The sequence below is a fragment of the Gigantopelta aegis genome, chromosome 9 (assembly GCF_016097555.1).
Source record: "Gigantopelta aegis isolate Gae_Host chromosome 9, Gae_host_genome, whole genome shotgun sequence".
NCBI classification, from domain to species: domain Eukaryota; kingdom Metazoa; phylum Mollusca; class Gastropoda; order Neomphalida; family Peltospiridae; genus Gigantopelta; species Gigantopelta aegis.
In genome coordinates, this window is record NC_054707.1 from 78075857 (window position 1) to 78094592 (window position 18736).

The window sequence follows — 18736 nt, forward strand, 5'->3', positions numbered from 1 at the left end:
CGGCCTCGGTGGCATCATGGTTAGGCCATTGGTCTATAGGCTGGTAGGTACTGGGTTCGGATCCCAGTCGAGGCATGGGATTCTTAATCCAGATACCGACTCCAAACCCCGAGTGAGTGCTATGCAAGGCTCAATGGGTAGGTGTAAACCACTTACACCGACCAGTGATCCATAACTGGTTCAACAAAAGCCATGGTTTGTGCTATCCTGCCTGTGGGAAGTACAAATAAAAGATCCCTTGCTGCCTGTCATAAAAGAGTAGCCTATGTGGTGACAGCAGGTTTCCTCTAAAAAACAGTGTCAGAATGACCATATGTTTGACATCCAATAGCCGATGATAAGATAAAAAATCAATGTGCTCTAGTGGCGTCGTTAAATAAAACAAACTTTACTTTGATAAAAAAAAATGTCAACTTTCAAATTTCACTTCTGACCCCAATCGTCCTTCAAGGTGGTCATAAAACGTACTGTAATATTGAACTACCGGTTGTAATGTTTGCCCAATTAATTCATTATTATCATATATCCATTCCCCAAAGCTAATATACCTTACAATTTTGGCAATTGTAAATTCTTATTAGAGTTCCCCTACCTTTTTTTTGAAGAGTCTATATAAAGAGTAGTATGAAAACTCCTTAAAAGACTGAGTTCCCCTAGAAGTTATGTAATGGGTGTCACATCACTATTATACAAACAAGTTTAAACCTAAAATAATATGTTAATTTTTTACCTTGACTAAACATATAAATCCAGCAAGTTGTCACTTAAAGTTTGGTCATGGTATGTGCTGTCCTTACTGTGGAAAAGTGCATATAAAGGATCCCTTGCTACTAATAGAAAAATGTAGCCAGTTTCCTCTAAGACTATGAGTCAAAATTACCAAATATTTGACAGCCAGTGATTAATAAATGAATGTACTTAGTAGTGTCATTGAAGAAAACAAATTTTAACTTATGTGGAACATCTGTACTTTGAAAATCATGTAAATATGATTAAGCTTGTCAACAGTATTGTTTATCTTGTGGTTTTTTAAAGATTAATATTAATTTAAAGAATAATTATTAGTATGTAAGAATCTTAAGGACATACACACACACACATACATATATATATATATATACGTGTGTGTGTACAACTGTTTAACCTTTGTGCTATCTTTTTCAGAAACCTCTTTAAAAATGTTTCTTTATACTTTCTTTCAGCACGTTACAAAATAAAAACTGAAGCCCGTGATCAAAAACAGTATTTTGTAGTGCTAGAAATTAATGATGTGTCTGCACAGGATGGAGGAAATTACAAAGTCACAGCCAAGAATGCTCTTGGGGAGAGCAATGCAACGATCCGACTCAATTTTGATAGTAAGTCGTGCAACCTGATTAACAAGCTCAGCAATTTTATTTATTGGCAAACATTTAATAATAACAACAATAACAAAAACAACATTTAATAATATAGCACATGTACATACATCTATTTTAAGGTTAGGTGCACCATAATGTGTGGAATTTGTATATACATTGTATAAAGATTTATTTTGTTTATTGTAAGACACACATTTTAAGTATATTGATTTTTTTTTTCTGTAAAATTATTGTACCAATAATACATGATACTTAAAAAAAAAAAAATCTGTACAATCCATATTTTAATTGATTCATAATTTGTGTTTAACGAAGTTTTAAATTTCATATCTACCAGACATATTTCCACAAATAGCAAATAAATTAAAATGTATATTACTTAAACATAAATGTATTAGATATTGAAATTAATTAACATAACTGTGTTTATGTTATGAAAAAGTTAACATAAAGTTGACTTTTTTACGAACTCTTAATTTGTAATATAGAATCAAGAGCTAACCAAATTTCCAATGATAATACCTTAGTCCGTTTTCAGAATGTGTGCATGATTACATGTTATTGGCAGCTAAGCTTATTTATACATTTGCAGTGATGTTCAATTAAACAAATTATATAATTTTTGTATAAATATTTTGTATAGTAACATTAGCAAAGAGTGCTGAATTAACAAATAAAGTTTGAGTTTTTAATTTTATTTTATAGTATAATTTTAAAAAGATTATTTATAATTACCTTATTTTATTTTATGCAGTGATTTGTATTGTCATTTTTTGTTATATTATTTTGAACATTTTTAATCAATACATTTGCTTATTTTTTAATGCCTTTACTTTTTAATGCCAGGCTATTTTGGGCATAATTAAATAGGTGTTATTAAAATAACATATTGTCATTTTTGTTTTAATGATTAATTAGCAGTGTGTTTGTAGTAACTAAATCAATAAATAGTAATACATATACTTCAGTTTGGTCATTTGGTGGGTGAGATAAAAACATTTCGAAGTAAAAATAATGGGAACAAAATCTTCGTTGAAACTAAAACAATTTGGAAGAACTTTTGAAACTGGATTATTAAAAGAAATTGTAGCAGTACTCAAAATTATTATCTGTTGAAAAATGTTTTTAAATGAAAGAAAGTTGGATGAAAGCTTTGACAATACTACATAATTATATATATGCCCAACATAGCACTGGTCCAATATGTTGTGCCATTAACTCTTTAACCTGTTCATAATGCATATTAACCCTATAGGTTCTGAGACGAGCAAGACTAAAGGAACTAGGCCTGTGTTTATTCAGAAACCTGTGATACGCCAAGTTGGCGACAAAATTGTCATCGAATGTAAGCTAACCGCGGAACCCAAGCCCACAATACAGTGGCTTGTGGGTAACCAGGAGGTAGTAGCTGGGGGACGTATTAACAAAACACATATCTCTGACGGAGCCAACCACACGATTACACTAGAGATTGCTCAAGTGAACTTGAACGATGGTGGTGAATACAAAGCCATTGCTAAAAATGCAAATGGAGAGGCCATTGCTACCATCACCCTTAACTTTGAAGGTGGGTTATATATATGCGTTTGTCAGGTTTTAATATACATGTTATTTACAATCACTTCAGAAATCATTATGCACTATCATTTGTGAAAACTGTTGTTTTGGGGTTTTTAAGTTTTAGCTTAGCTAATTTTTATTTTAGATTTATTAATAAAAACATTTGTTTGTGTGTGTGATTGAGAACACTAATTTAAATATATGTTAAAATATTTAAATATGTAGCTTTTATGGTTATTATTTCATAAGTTGATCGATAGATATATTTGGTGGCTGTAGGATTATGATATTTGATGATCATTCACATACTGTGGTTTATTGAAATTGCATACGATAACATACGTATCATGGTGTGAACTTTACCTATATTTGGTGGCTGTAGGATTATGATATTTGATGATCATTCACATACTGTGGTTTATTGAAATTGCATACGATAACATACGTATCATGGTGTGAACTTTACCTATATTTGGTGGCTGTAGGATTATGATATTTGATGATCATTCACATACTGTGGTTTATTGAAATTGCATACGATAACATACGTATCATGATGTGAACTTTACCTATATTTGGTGGCTGTAGGATTATGATATTTGATGATCATTCACATACTGTGGTTTATTGAAATTGCATATGATAACATACGTATCATGGTGTGAACTTTACCTATATTTGGTGGCTGTAGGATTATGATATTTGATGATCATCTAGACTGTGACTTAAATGTCATAGTGTGACCATTGACTATATATTATGGCTATAAGATTGTGATATTTGATGATCATCCAAAAATGGGTAATATGTGCCATAGTATGAACATTGGCTATATTTGGTGACTGTAGGATTATGACTTTTAATGATCATCCAAAGTCTGGTTGATGGAAATTGAATATGGTGACAGGTGTCATGATGTGAACATTAGTTGTCATCTTCTTCTTTTCGTTCTTTCTTGTAACGATATCACAGGGAGATGTTTGCTACCAGGATGAATCGCACAGTGACACGGAGGGATTCCTGGTCTCCATAAGGTTTTTCTTCTGTGTTTTTCGGTGTTGGCCAGTGAGCATCTCTGAGTTGGCTGTGTTGTTGGCAATATTGTAGGATGTGTTCAACAGTTTCGGGACAGATTGGAAAGGGGACAAGTTTAATCCTGGCAAGGTGGGACCTCAGTCTGCAGTGTCCTGTGTACAGTCTGAGTATTGTAACTTGTTCCCCTCGAATGAGGTTGTTGATGGGGTCTGTTTTCATTTGCCTGGTACATATCCTTCAGGACTTCTACTGCTTTCTCAAGGGCCTTGATTTCTGCCTTGTAATTTGTACTTGCTTTTCCAGTCTGGATTGTTGACTGTGGGCAGATTTGGGATCTTGATGTGGATTCCACTATGACAATTTTTTGTAGCTTTGTATAGGTGTGGATCCACTGTCATGGCAGGTATCTTTCTTCCAGGAATTCTAGTGTTAAGGCTCCTAGAACAGCATCTGAGAGGGAGTTTTTTCCTTTTATTCCAGGAATTTCAGTGGAGATCTTGTATTTTTGTTCATCTTTTTTTGGAGGTGTTGAACTTTGTATAATGATGAGGGAAGGCTCTGGTAGCTCTGGGATATGGACTCTGTTTAGATCTCAGGACATACTGGTCAAGCTTGGGTGTTTCAGTCTTCTTTTTACGGAAGTTCCATTCTTTCATGCATTGGATGGTTGCTTAGATATTTGAACTTCTCAGCCTGAGTCATCACTTTTTGCTGTTGTCTGTCTTCCAGGGACTGTAGTCCTGTATAAGTCTCCAATTTCAGAATTGGCGTGGTCTTCATTCCTCCTAGCTGTTATAATTCTGAGAGCTTGATTTTGGATTTTATCAATTTTGTCTGTGTTGATCTTTGCAGCAGTTGCCCATGATGATGCTCCATATTCTAGAATAGGGCATACTCTGGCAGTGTAAACATGCTTTAGTATGTTTTGATTTGCTCCCCATTTCATACCTGAACATTAGTTATATTTGGTGATTGAAGGATTATGATATTTGATGATCATCCACAGACTGTGATTTAATAAAATTGCATATGGTGATCATGGTGTGACCATTGACTATATATTATGGTTGTAGGATTTATAGGATATTAAAAAAGCTTCCATTTTGTATGATGTTTATGTCCCAAGTGAAATCATTTTTAGTTGTTACGAGCTTTAGCCTATTTATTACCCATAATCAGTCTTAATTTATTTCACTCAACTTGTTTAGTTGATGTTCCTGTAAGATTGTAATGCGCCGGTCGGTGAGGTCATCATGTGACATCAAAGTGTTATGTCTCACTTGGCGTTGTAGTGGGACGTATCACTTTGATATGTACCCAGATATTTTTAACCATATGGGTAATAATGTAATATTTGATGATCATCCACAGTCTGTAATATAAGTGTTAACAAGTGGCCATTGACTATATATTATGGATGTAGTGTTATAATATTTTATGATCATCCACAAATTGTAGTTTATTGGATTTTGCAAATGGTAACATACATGCCATGATGTGAACATTGGCTATATTTGGTGGCTGTAGGAATAGATAGTAAATAATGCTCGTGGCTGTAGTTTAATATCATTTCAAAAGTTTACTATATAACTGAGTTAACCATATTGAGATTTTACCCTTATTCAAGATGGAACATGTAAGCAAACATGCAAAAAATCTTGTTTCTTGCTGGTAATAATATGGGACTGAAAAGTTCATCATTGATATAGATACAAATACATGTACATGTACTTCCCTATTGCTCATTTAACACAATAGTTTATTACAGTTTTCATATGCTTCTTGTAAGACTGTATTCTTGCACTGCGGCTAGACTTGATAATCAGTTGTATACTATTTGTACCTACAAAAATCTTTACTCTTTTTGACATCTGTTACAAGTCTCTTTGATTTTTGTTTACATCTGCTTACTGTGCGGTATCTATATTGGTTTATATTCAGGACTGCAAGACCCATGGGCCTGAACCCAGTTGCTTAAAGTTTTATCTTTGCAATCTGAACATAACACTTCCATTAACAGCAAATTGAGTCATATTTGCACTTATCTTATCTTCTAACAAACTCACATCTGTTTAATGTTGGGTTTTTTCCTTGGGATGAAGTAACTTAATATACAGATGCTCTTGCTGGTATTTTTGTAATCTTGAAGTCCATTTCATGGTGGTTGATTTTATTTGTATGTACTGTTAAACTTTCAGATTTACTTATGACATATGCCACAGCATTCTGAGTAAACTAGAGTATATAATCTTGTAGTCCGTGGAACTCAAAGTCCAGTCTTGCAGTTTTTCCAGTACTGCTACATGGATTATTTCTCTGAAATTAGGTCACACTGGGAATCATTTTATTTTAGTCAATTTTTAGTAGCCACTTTGTATAAAAGTTAGCAATTGGCCAATTGGCAATGAGCAGGGTGAGCCCTGCAATTGAGCAATTGTTTTACTGTAAATCTGTCTGTTTCTACTACAAGAAATGTTGTAAGGCAAAACAGAGGGCTGTATTAAAGTACTTCAAATATGAACTACAAAAACCCCGATTGTACAGTTTCTATTAATGGGACACTATGTATTTATATCTTTGGTAGATATCCTGTGTATCTTAAATATAATTTTATACCATGATTATTGTCAAAATGTGGTCAAACAATTTCCTTTTTAGTTCATTGTTTGGATCTAAAGTTCCTTTAAAAATTCCATTTGTTTGGTTTAAAAGTATATATAATCAGAGTTTTTTAAAACATCAAAACATACATGCAAAATACCTATTCATTGAGCATTTTATAACTAAAGCTAATGGCAAGTGGAGGGAAAAGGGAAAGGTAATTAACTCTTTCAAAAAACATTTAGTCTCGGAAGGTAAAGGAAAAAATAATTGATACATGCAACAAATGTTAGTTTTTTTTATTATTTCCATATGGAAGCTTTTTTTTAACAGTCATTCTCTCATCTTTAAAGAGTTAATTATCTGAGCCACAGCAGGGCATGTCGTGGTAGCAGCTGTGAGTTTAAGCATTTTCATTATACATGTAAGTGTGTGGAAAATATGCTGCCTTATTTTCTTTTGTTGTACATGATGTTAACTGGATTATCCACTTATGTTATTTATGGATCTTACAAATCTTTGTTAAGGATCATTTCCCTTTTAACTTCAAATACAGTACACCCGTTAACAAGTATCTAGATGTCTTGATGCCTGTAGCTGCGTGTAGCAGTTTACACATCAGATCAAACAGTTAAAGAAATTTTGCATTTTTACCATTAAGTTGCATATTATTTTCAATGGTCAGTGGGTCTTTGGTGTGTTTTTTTGTATCCCACTGCCCCTTCCTTTCTCTCCTTTGACTTCCATCTCACTTCCTCTCAACCTGACAGCTTCTCTTATCCTTCTACTTCTTTTGCTGTCCACCTCCACATCCCATCCCTGTCTCTTCAACCACGACATGTGCTTGTCTCTTGTGGCTATCCATACCACAGACCTGCTTTTTCAATACTCAGTTTAAGTTACCAATTTTAGCAAACCCTATCTGTTTCTGGTGTTTTTGATGTTTGTAGTACCTTAAAATTAATTTTAAGCAAAAAGCGAAAAGGTACATATCATAAGAACTAGGGTAGGTGACCGTAAAACATGTGTATGGATTCAGATACAGGGGCAGGATGTTGCCCAGTGGTAAAGCACACGCTTGATGCATGGTTGGTCTAGGATCGATCCCTATCAGTTTCTCACTCCAACCAGTGCATGACAACTAGTATATCAAAGGCCATGGTATGTGCTGTCTTGTCTGTGGGATGGTGCATATAAAAGATCCCTTGCTACTAATGAATGTTTGACATCGAACAGCCATTAATTAATAAATCAATGTGCTATAGAGTTGTTGTTAAATTGATGCATTGTATTGTGGATCTCATATCACAATCCAATATTGTATCACCAAATTGTTACACTACTAGTCAAACCTGTGTTGAACAGCCACCTAAAGGACTATTAAAAAGTTAAGTGTGGATCAATATTTAGTTATACCAGTGATAGAAGTAAGCAGGATTTTTCACTAGACCACCAAGCAAGTACACCAAAAATCTACTTCTTCGTGAATCATAAACAACTATGAAGTTTTTGACTACTAAAAATGTTGACACTGTTTTGTAAATGTTTACTTGTTCACCCAATCTCCATTGGAGGTACATGGAGGTACATTTTGCTGATTTTCACTTGTCACGCCAAGTGCATATTTCGAAATGCTTTGTACTGGTTTTCAGTTCTTATTTCTGATGTTGTGTTAGTTCATGTCAAAATAATATGTGGGGTTTTTTAAAAGTCATCAGGTATCTTGGTAACATTTCAAGTTCACTCTTGTTCTTACATGGTTAAAATTTTGTTTTAAGGGGACAGTTAGTTGTTCATCTGTGGTTAATATCTGTGTGTGGAATATGTGGTCTACATACTTTTCTGGAGAGCAGAATTACTGTATGAAATATGAGGTTTTAATTATATTAAATAAAGCATTGAGTATTTTGTTTGAGAACTGACTTTTAACTTTGACAGTATTTCTGTTAGTTATCTCCATGGTGTTACCTAGTTTAGTTTTCTTTTTAACTTTGTTGTAATTCTTATTGTTGTAATTCTTAAAGTGTATGGTTTTAAGACTGACTTTTGTTCTAACCCATTTTAATTTGTTAGATTATATTAAATGCATAACTATAATTATATGTGTTACTGGGTAAAAATTAAATACAAGTTGCATGCCGTTAATGTACACCTGTACAAAAGTTGAGGTGTGTGGAAATAGTTATTTTGACTTTCATTAGATAAATAACAAATAATACTAGATAAGTTGGTTTTCAATAATAATAATAATAATAATAATAATAATAATGACTACTATTCAAAAAATGTTGAAAAATAATATTTTACAATTTTCTTTTCCCTCATACAGGTGCCAAGAAACCTGAGTAAGTATTTTTGTTTTCACAATAAATATTTACAGCTTCCTGACTTATTGAATGTTTTTGTAAGGAGATGATGTTGAATATGTTTAGTTCAAGATGGCGGGTATTGAATATTTATTGTTTTAGATGAAAGGAAAGAAAGTTTATGATGGAGGGTATTTAATATTTATTGTGTAAAATGGAGTGTATTTAATATTTAATATTTATTGTTTAAAATGGAGTGTATTGAATATTTATTGTTTAAGATGGAGGGTATTGAATATTTATTGTTTAAAATGGAGTGTGTTTAATATTTATTGTTTAAAATGGAGTGTATTGAATATTTATTGTTTAAAATGGAGTGTGTTTAATATTTATTGTTTAAGATGGAGGGTATTTAATATTTATTGGTTAAAATGGAGTGTATTGAATATTTATTGTTTAAAATGGAGGGTATTTAATATTTATTGTTTAAGATGGAGTGTATTGAATATTTATTGTTTAAAATGGAGTGTGTTTAATATTTATTGTTTAAAATGGAGTGTATTGAATATTTATTGTTTAAAATGGAGTGTGTTTAATATTTATTGTTTAAAATGGAGTGTATTGAATATTTATTGTTTAAGATGGAGGGTATTGAATATTTATTGTTTAAAATGGAGTGTGTTTAATATTTATTGTTTAAAATGGAGTGTATTGAATATTTATTGTTTAAAATGGAGGGTATTGAATATTTATTGTTTAAAATGGAGTGTGTTTAATATTTATTGTTTAAAATGGAGTGTATTGAATATTTATTGTTTAAAATGGAGGGTATTTAATATTTATTGTTTAAGATGGAGTGTATTGAATATTTATTGTTTAAAATGGAGTGTGTTTAATATTTATTGTTTAAGATGGAGGGTATTGAATATTTATTGTTTAAAATGGAGGGTATTTAATATTTATTGTTTAAAATGGAGTGTATTGAATATTTATTGTTTAAAATGGAGTCTATTGAATATTTATTGTTTAAAATGGAGGGTATTGAATATTTATTGTTTTAGATGAAAGGAAAGAAAGTTTATGATGGAGGGTATTTAATATTTATTGTGTAAAATGGAGTGTATTTAATATTTAATATTTATTGTTTAAAATGGAGTGTATTGAATATTTATTGTTTAAAATGGAGTGTATTGAATATTTATTGTTTAAAATGGAGTGTATTGAATATTTATTGTTTAAAATGGAGGGTATTGAATATTTATTGTTTAAGATGGAGTGTATTGAATATTTATTGTTTAAAATGGAGGGTATTTAATATTTATTGTTTAAGATGGAGTGTATTGAATATTTATTGTTTAAAATGGAGGGTATTTAATATTTATTGTTTAAAATGGAGTGTATTGAATATTTATTGTTTAAAATGGAGTCTATTGAATATTTATTGTTTAAAATGGAGGGTATTGAATATTTATTGTTTTAGATGAAAGGAAAGGAAGTTTATGATGGAATGTATTTAATATTTATTGTTTAAGATGGAGTGTATTGAATATTTATTGTTTAAACTGGAGTGTATTGAATATTTATTGTTTAAGATGGAGGGTATTGAATATTTATTGTTTAAAATGGAGTGTGTTTAATATTTATTGTTTAAAATGGAGTGTATTGAATATTTATTGTTTTAGATGAAAGGAAAGGAAGTTTATGATGGAGTGTATTTAATATTTATTGTTTAAAATGGAGTGTGTTTAATATTTATTGTTTAAGATGGAGGGTATTGAATATTTATTTTTTAAGATGGAGGGTATTTAATATTTATTGTTTAAGATGGAGGGTATTGAATATTTGTATTTTTTAAAGACATTTGTCCATTTTTCTAATGTCAGATCAACTCTTTTAGACACTTGGAAACCTATATTTTGAGTTTATATTTAATAACACCTGTATGATACATGTGTATTTATATGTTATCAAGCAGTGTCAGCATTTGTAAAAAAAAATTAATTTTAAATAGGTTTTTCAAGGGAAATCTAGATTTTTATAAAGAGGGAGGTCACATTTTTAAAATAAGGATGCTCAAAGATACATTTTCAGGGCAATTTAGTATTGTATATTGGCTAGATAATTAAAAAACAACATAAGTCATTAAGGCAACACACAACCATTTGGTGTGTCATTACTTGTTGTAGCAGCTTAATATAGTCCGGTTTAGGAAATAGTTCCTCATATAAAATACTACAGAATTCTGATATGCTTTTTGAAATCTTTCTTTGATGTTTACACGTGGGTTGACCTCCGTAGTATTTAAATAACCCATTGTTTTGATTACTAACTGATAACAACTGCAAGTGATATAGTGTCACTTGTATAACAGTATGAGGGCTGTTAACTGAAAAATGTTCTGGTCGACCTATGTTGATTTTTTACATGGTACTTGTCAGTTGAGAGCACTCCCTAAAATTAGTCGTCAGTTAACCCTCTCGATGGTGTTGTATTTTTCACAGAATATATTCTGATATAGAAATTGTATTGAACTGCATGGAGTAATTAATGGTGGTGTGTAAACATGAAAAGGGCACTTCAAACAAGCATGGTGTGGTCAAAGGACCCCATGGCTCCCTTTTGGGTCTTCCAATGTTTTTTCATTATTTTTGTTGTCACGTTTGAACAGTTGCTATACTGTATATTGATATATTATAATTAGTCAAATAGTTTTTACTGTTTTATCTCTTCTTTTTTTAAAACAGAATTCCAGAAGGCAAAGCTCCCCACTTCTTACAAAAACCAACCATCAAACAGGAACAGAAACTGCTGATCATGACATGTATGCTAGAGGCGAAACCCACTCCTCAGATCCGCTGGTTCCGTGACCAGACCGAGGTTGGTGAGGGTGGACGTTTCACCATCAGCCTACAGAGAGATCCCAGTGGGGCCGACACGTACACAGCCATTCTTCAAATTAAGGTAACATATCATTTTTTTTCTTTTCTTTTTGTAACTATTTTCGTGCTTCTATCCAATTAACATTCGAGCACACTGTTGTGGGCATACGCCTCAGCTTTTTGGGCTGTCTGTCCAGGCCAGGTAGCTAGATGTTAGTGGTTAGTGCGAGGGAAATTGATGTAGTGGCCGTACACCTACCAATCGAGTCATTAGACTCCATCTGGGTGGGAGCCGGTACCGGGATGTGAACCTAATACCTTTCAGCCATAAGTCTGGTGGCTTAACCACTAAACCATTGAGGCTGGTAGAGGTCATTGAGTTGATATAGTGTTTATGTACTGTTAACCAGTGTTTTAAACAATTATTATTATTTTACATACAAGATGGGGAAGTTTAGATGGTGTGAGGTGGTCTTACACTGGGATTTCCACCCCCACCCCCAATATGATTGCTTTTTAGATAGTTATCCCTCATTAGCCCAGGCTACACACATAGCTGCCATGTATATAGTCACTTCTGGTTTTCGTTGTATTTATGGAATTCACCTTTGTACGCAATATTTAGAATGTGTGTACGATTTTCTAATGGACCTGGGGCCTAATTCACAAATGTCTCTTAGACTATGCTTTGCAAGTCTTTTAGCATTGCACTGCGAGATCGCAAAGTTGCAAGAGTTTAGTGAATTAGGTCTCTTGATGATGATGATGATAACTAGTTTAACGTGCCCATATACCACTAGGGTTTCGAACACGCCCATCCCGAGTCCGACCTCCGATAAGATCGGTGGCCTGACTCGGGATGGAGGGGGGGGAGGTGAAAATGGGCAGAATTTTGAAAATAGCAATTAGTAAAAAAGTTAATAAATTAAAGAAAAAAAAGAAAAAGGTTACAAGCCAAAAATAAAAAAGAATTGACTGCTCGGCCGAATATTTATATAATTTGGAGCATTTTAGAAGGACAGTCCAAAATTAAATAAGAGAAAGAAGAGAGGATCGGACTATTTAATAATATTACAAAAAAGAAGTAATTTCGACATAAAATTTTGAACGCAGATCTAAACGTTTAAAGTCCGATCGATATGTCCACGCGAGTGGCCTCGTTAAGGCCGTTTGGGTGCACAGCTTAAAGGGACGAGATGGGTTGCATCCCGTCAAGAAAACCCCTAGATTGACAGTCGATAGACGTTGAAGGTGTAGTGCTGTGCTGAAATACAGATCTTGAGAAGCCGGATCCGTCTGAACGAGTAGAGTATCAGACTAGGGTATAGTCCAGTCGTCATGGGTTGGTATAGTGGTGCGGACGGGCCCGACTCCGGAGGATACGAGATGGTATCACTATAAAACAATGTAAAGTCTAGAAAAAGAGTAGTAGGGGCCGACCCCGCTTCCTATTTCTTCTTAGAGTGGGGCGGTCAATCTTCCAGTGCTGCTAGGACAGGCTCGGACATGTAGAGACTAAACGCGAACAACCGTGGCGTTCTGCAGAATGGCCGTCATACGAGTCACGAAAAAACAAGTCAACATACTCAGACGGAGAAAAACGTGGAGGCGAGGAATCTCGCTGAAAAAGAATCCAACCTGGTGGTGCAGACTGTCGAAACGAGAAGCGTTCCAGCGTTCAATCAGTTCCAATGGCCGCATACATCCCAGTAGAAAACTTCATTTCGCTGACAAAAACAACGAAATGAAGGACCCCCAAGTCGAGCACACGAAAGCACGTGCAGTGTGCACAAGCGAAACAAACACGTCTTACCGCGTGGAGCTCCAGACTGGGAATGAGGTCTCTTGAGCACAAATAGACCCTTGCGGGATGCGACATTGGATAAGTACAAAGAAGGCTGTTGGCCGTACAAATGAAAAGAGGAGAAGTGGTCAGAACGATTGAAAACTGTTAAAAAGGCATTACTTATTATATTATAGATTGTACAGCTTTGGTGGATAATAAATAACAGAAAGAGATTTGAATGATGGCATACTGGAAGTCGGAGAGTATTCAGGGTTGTGTGCATTGTCACAGCAAGAATGCTAATGTTTACAAGTTATTTGATTAGTCATTGGTTTAATATAAAACACCAAACCAGTCTAGAGAGTATTTTTTTTATCTGGCTGCATTTAATTCAAACATTAAATACATTGCTCTCAACATTAGTAACTAATATTAACAAACATCAATCAGTCTCTGTTTTCACATTTACAAAAGTTTTGTTGTACTTTCTTTTCTTCTGTTTTTTTCTCACTTTTGCTGGCTTATAATGATGATATGTTTTAAATCTTCCCTTTTTTAGGAACCCACACTGCAAGATGGTGGTGCATACAAGTGTACTGCAGCTAATGATTTTGGAGAATCAAATGCAAACATTACTCTTAACTTTCAAGGTATTGCTTAAACATTTCTGTTAGATCAATCAGATTTACAACAAAACACCAATTCTGTGGAATATCAATTATTCTCTAGTCATCAAAGATTAAGCAATTTCTAATTTTATTGTTTAGTGAGAGTGATGCTCAAAAACAAAATATTGAATTTGATCATTTATTATGCAGTTTTCATGATATGTAATATAGCTAACATTCTATAAATATTATTCGGAATAAGTTGTCTACAGTAATTTTAGTAATTTACAAGTAAATTGTTGGGATTTCTGTTTCACAGAGGGTCTGGTTTTGAGGGAATTCTGGTTTACAGAGGGTCTGGTTTTGAGGGAATTCTGATTACAGAGGGTCCAGTTTTGAGGGGTTCACTGTATTTCTCTGTGCATGTTGACTTGCTACTAGTGTATAGCACTAAATGTGATACGTTATCATAATTACTTAATTATTTATTTACTAATTAATAAAACTAAGTTACCTACGATATGATTGTAATGTTTCAGGTGGCGAGAAGAAAGACAAGCCTCCAGGCGGTATCGCTCCCACATTCACAGAGAAACCTCGCGTCACTCAGGAGGCTGGGGGCAAGAACATCGTGATCATCTGCAAGTGTACTGCCAATCCCAAACCTACCATCTCCTGGTTCAAGGGAACCACACCACTAGCCACTGGTCCCAGAGTCAACACAACCATGACGTCAGAAGGCGACGATCACACCATCAAGATGGAAATTAAGGTTCATTTGTTGTAGATCATCTCAGTATGTTGTCTTATTGACATACAGCATCACTTGAGTCATAGTCATTAGAATTTGTCTTGTTGGCATAAAACATCACATAGTTATACATTGAGTTTGACACCATTGTATTATGAGTTGGATTAATAGCGCTTTTCTAAGATGATATATTTATTTCTAAGAATCTGATTGCATTTAAATGCATTTCTGGTCATCATAAGATAGATTTGTGCCCACATTAAATTCATATTTGTTAGCTTAAGGTTTTTTTCTGACCAATGAACATAACTTGAGATTACTTAGTCAAAGAGAATTTCAATAGGCCTACCTAGAATTGTATTTAAAGCTTCTAGTATGTTTCATTACCCAGATTTATTACCCCAGCAGGCACTCATAATGGAGAAAATAAAAATCATAATTTCATGCATTGGTTTAATGTACACTACTATTGGACGATTTGGTGCCAACAAACCAATCACCTTTTCAGTACTAAATATGACATCATCACAATTTGGCAAAGCACACACAATGATGTCACGTAGTTTAAAGCGTTTACGTCTTTCTGGTTTCAGTGTCAAACTTGTAATAAAATGGTAGTTTAATGCAATTCATTATAAATCCTTTTTTTCATAGAATATATAGAACTTTGGGTTTTGAAAATTATCTGTGAACCGTGAATAAAATACAAAGTTAAAGCAATACCCAGAACAGTAAAGTAGTTTACGTCGTTTCTATATAGGCTATATCGAAAATAAATGCTTAAAAAAAAACTCGCCAAATAGCTGGGGTAATAAGTAGAATAACAAACTCGGTACCAGTTATTATCAAATTTATGTTCCTCATGAAACAATTTTCACTTGTCACTCGCTAAAGCTCGTGACAAGTGAAAATTATTTAACTCAGGACATAAATTTGATAATAACTGGTAACTTGTTATGTATGAGTTAATCTACTGTTTATTAGTTTTCTTTATATAGGAAAAAAACTCACTCACACCAGAGCCAATTCCATGTGACTACTTTCTGAAAATATAATTATTTAAACTTCAAAGGATTCACTATGAATTTCCTACTGACCCATTTTTAAAGGTCTGGATCTTTTTCCTTTACAGAATTTCACCCCACAAGATGGTGGAGCATACAAGGTCACTGCAAAGAATGAGATGGGAGAAGGAAATGCCAATATTACAATTAACCTTGAAGCGTAAGTTGACTATGAAGACCAGGTTGATTGGTATAGAACAAAAACTTTGTTTGTTTTGTTTAATAACACCACTAGAGCACATTGATTATTAATCATTGGCTATTGGATGTCAAATATTTGGTAATTTTGACATTTAATCTTAGAGAGGAAACCCGCTACATTTTTCCATTAGTAGCAAAGTATCTTTTATATGTACCATCCCACAGACAGGATAGCACATACCCCAGCCTTTGATATACCAGTTGTGGTGCACTGGCTGAAACGAGATATAGCCCAATGGGCCCCACTGACGGGGATTGATGCCAAACCGACCATGTATCAAGCGAATGCTTTACCACTGGGCTACATCCCACCCCTGGTATAGAATAGGAAAATTCGAAATACTATATAGTAGAGTAAAACTTTGTTATTAGTCCCCTACCAGTCCTACCAGAGGGGACAATGGGTTTTGTTTCTGTTGTTCTGTCTCTCTGTTCCCAGTATAATATTCTAGCCTTTTTTCACAATTCCTCAAGATATCCTTAAACTTAGGAGATACGAAAATTTGTTTTCAATAATTTTTTTACTTTCATAGTAATTTACCCATTTTTGATAGAGTTATGGCCCTTGAACATAGGAGATAAAGAATATTAGTTTTTTGGATTTGATTATTTTTTTGCAATGCCTGAAGATATTGGTCTGAAATGTTTTGTATATACGTTATCATGTACTGTTACAGATCATGTTTTAACTTTCATGGCAATTTACAAATTTTTCTCAGAGTTATAACTCTTGAATTTAGGAGATATGAAAATTTGTTATGCCTAGTAGGGGACGTGTATTGCTTTAGCAGTCTTCTCTGAATGCCCTGATCCCCCAGTTCCTGTGCTTTTGGTCAACATTTTGCCATTGAACACTTTCTAGATATCAAGATTACCAATTTTGACTCCAGACGAATTTGAGTAAAAAAGTCAAATTTAAAAGAATATGCATTATTTTATCTAAAGGAATGTTTAACATAATATTACAGAAATAAAAAATGTAGTTGAATATCTTGTTATGAACATTAAGTTATAAAGATACTGTGTTGCTTTGCAGCCCCAAACCTTCACCACCAAAAATTGAAGGCAAGCCGAATATTCGTTTGGAAGATCAAGATAAAATCATTGTCATTGACTTTGCTGTGGTGTCAGCTGAGAAACCTGATGTTGAGTGGTTTTTTGGTAACACACCCATCAAGTCTGGTGGACGTTTTGTCATTGATGTAGGCAACGAGAAAGGAGTTTGGTATCCAACACTAGAAATTGAAAATGTGAGTAATTTTGAAATGGAAAAAATATATATGGATCAGAGAGAAACATAGAAAGCTTCCCATTGTTGATTGTGATGCAGTCACAACTTTGTGAAAACATCCCTGTAACATGCAATCACAACTTTGTGAAAAAATCCATGTGATATGCAATCACATATTTGTAAAAACATCAGTGTGCCATTCAAACACAACTTTGTGAAACATCCATGTAACATTGTGTTGTACAAAAATACATATTTGGTTGTAACTTTTTGTCATAAAAAATTAAAAATTTAATTGTATTCAAACCTATATTGAGCAGTTATATAGACTAACTACTTTCATAAAGCAGAATTTTTATCATTTAATCCAAGTTAATATTCAGTAACAAAATAGACCAGTACTCAGTTTCAATATTTTGTTTAATATTAATTATTTGGTTACCATTTGATAGCTCTGAAAACTAGTCCCCTAGGTAATAGATCTAGGAAAACTAATAATTTTATTTCATCACAGCAGTCGTGAAAATGTTTGAATAATTTATTGCTTTCATTTCACTAACAGTGACTTGAGAACCTGATTACTTAAAACTTTCTCTGTTTAAGTTTATTGATTAACACTCTGTATTTATTAATACTTTCTTGGGTTTAGTTCACTGATAAATACTCTGGATGTTGATTAATGAATACTTTCTTGGTTTTAGTTCACTGATAAATACTCTGGATGTTGATTAATGAATACTTTCTTGGTTTTAGTTCACTGATAAATACTCTGGATGTTGATTAATTAATACTTTCTTGGTTTTAGTTCACTGATAAATACTCTGGATGTTGATTAATTAATACTTTCTTGGGTTTAGTTCACTGATAAATACTCTGGATGTTGATTAATTAATACTTTCTTGGTTTTAGTTCACTGATAAATACTCTGGATGTTGATTAATGAATACTTTCTTGGGTTTAGTTCACTGATAAATACTCTGGATGTTGATTAATTAATACTTTCTTGGTTTTAGTACACTAACAAGGACTCTGGATGTTGATTAATGAATACTTTCTTGGGTTTAGTTCACTGATAAATACTCTGGATGTTGATTAATGAATACTTTCTTGGTTTTAGTTCACTGATAAATACTCTGGATGTTGATTAATGAATACTTTCTTGGTTTTAGTTCACTGATAAATACTCTGGATGTTGATTAATGAATACTTTCTTGGTTTTAGTTCACTGATAAATACTCTGGATGTTGATTAATGAATACTTTCTTGGTTTTAGTTCACTGATAAATACTCTGGATGTTATTAATGAATACTTTCTTGGTTTAGTTCACTGATAAATACTCTGGATGTTGATTA

General features: G+C 33.2%; 1 protein-coding gene across 5 annotated transcripts in view; it reads left to right on the forward strand.

Annotated features, from left to right (window-relative positions):
• Positions 1-18736, forward strand: part of LOC121381335 (twitchin-like) — a 214064-nt gene that overhangs the window by 64932 nt on the left and 130396 nt on the right. For all 5 annotated transcript variants that reach the window (XM_041510607.1, XM_041510609.1, XM_041510610.1 and 2 more), the window contains exons 5-12: positions 1203-1358; positions 2617-2928; positions 8887-8902; positions 11608-11824; positions 14088-14178; positions 14676-14908; positions 16020-16111; positions 17189-17402. In XM_041510607.1, coding sequence (XP_041366541.1) covers positions 1203-1358; positions 2617-2928; positions 8887-8902; positions 11608-11824; positions 14088-14178; positions 14676-14908; positions 16020-16111; positions 17189-17402 — 1331 coding nt within the window. The remainder of the gene's footprint in view (positions 1-1202; positions 1359-2616; positions 2929-8886; positions 8903-11607; positions 11825-14087; positions 14179-14675; positions 14909-16019; positions 16112-17188; positions 17403-18736) is intronic.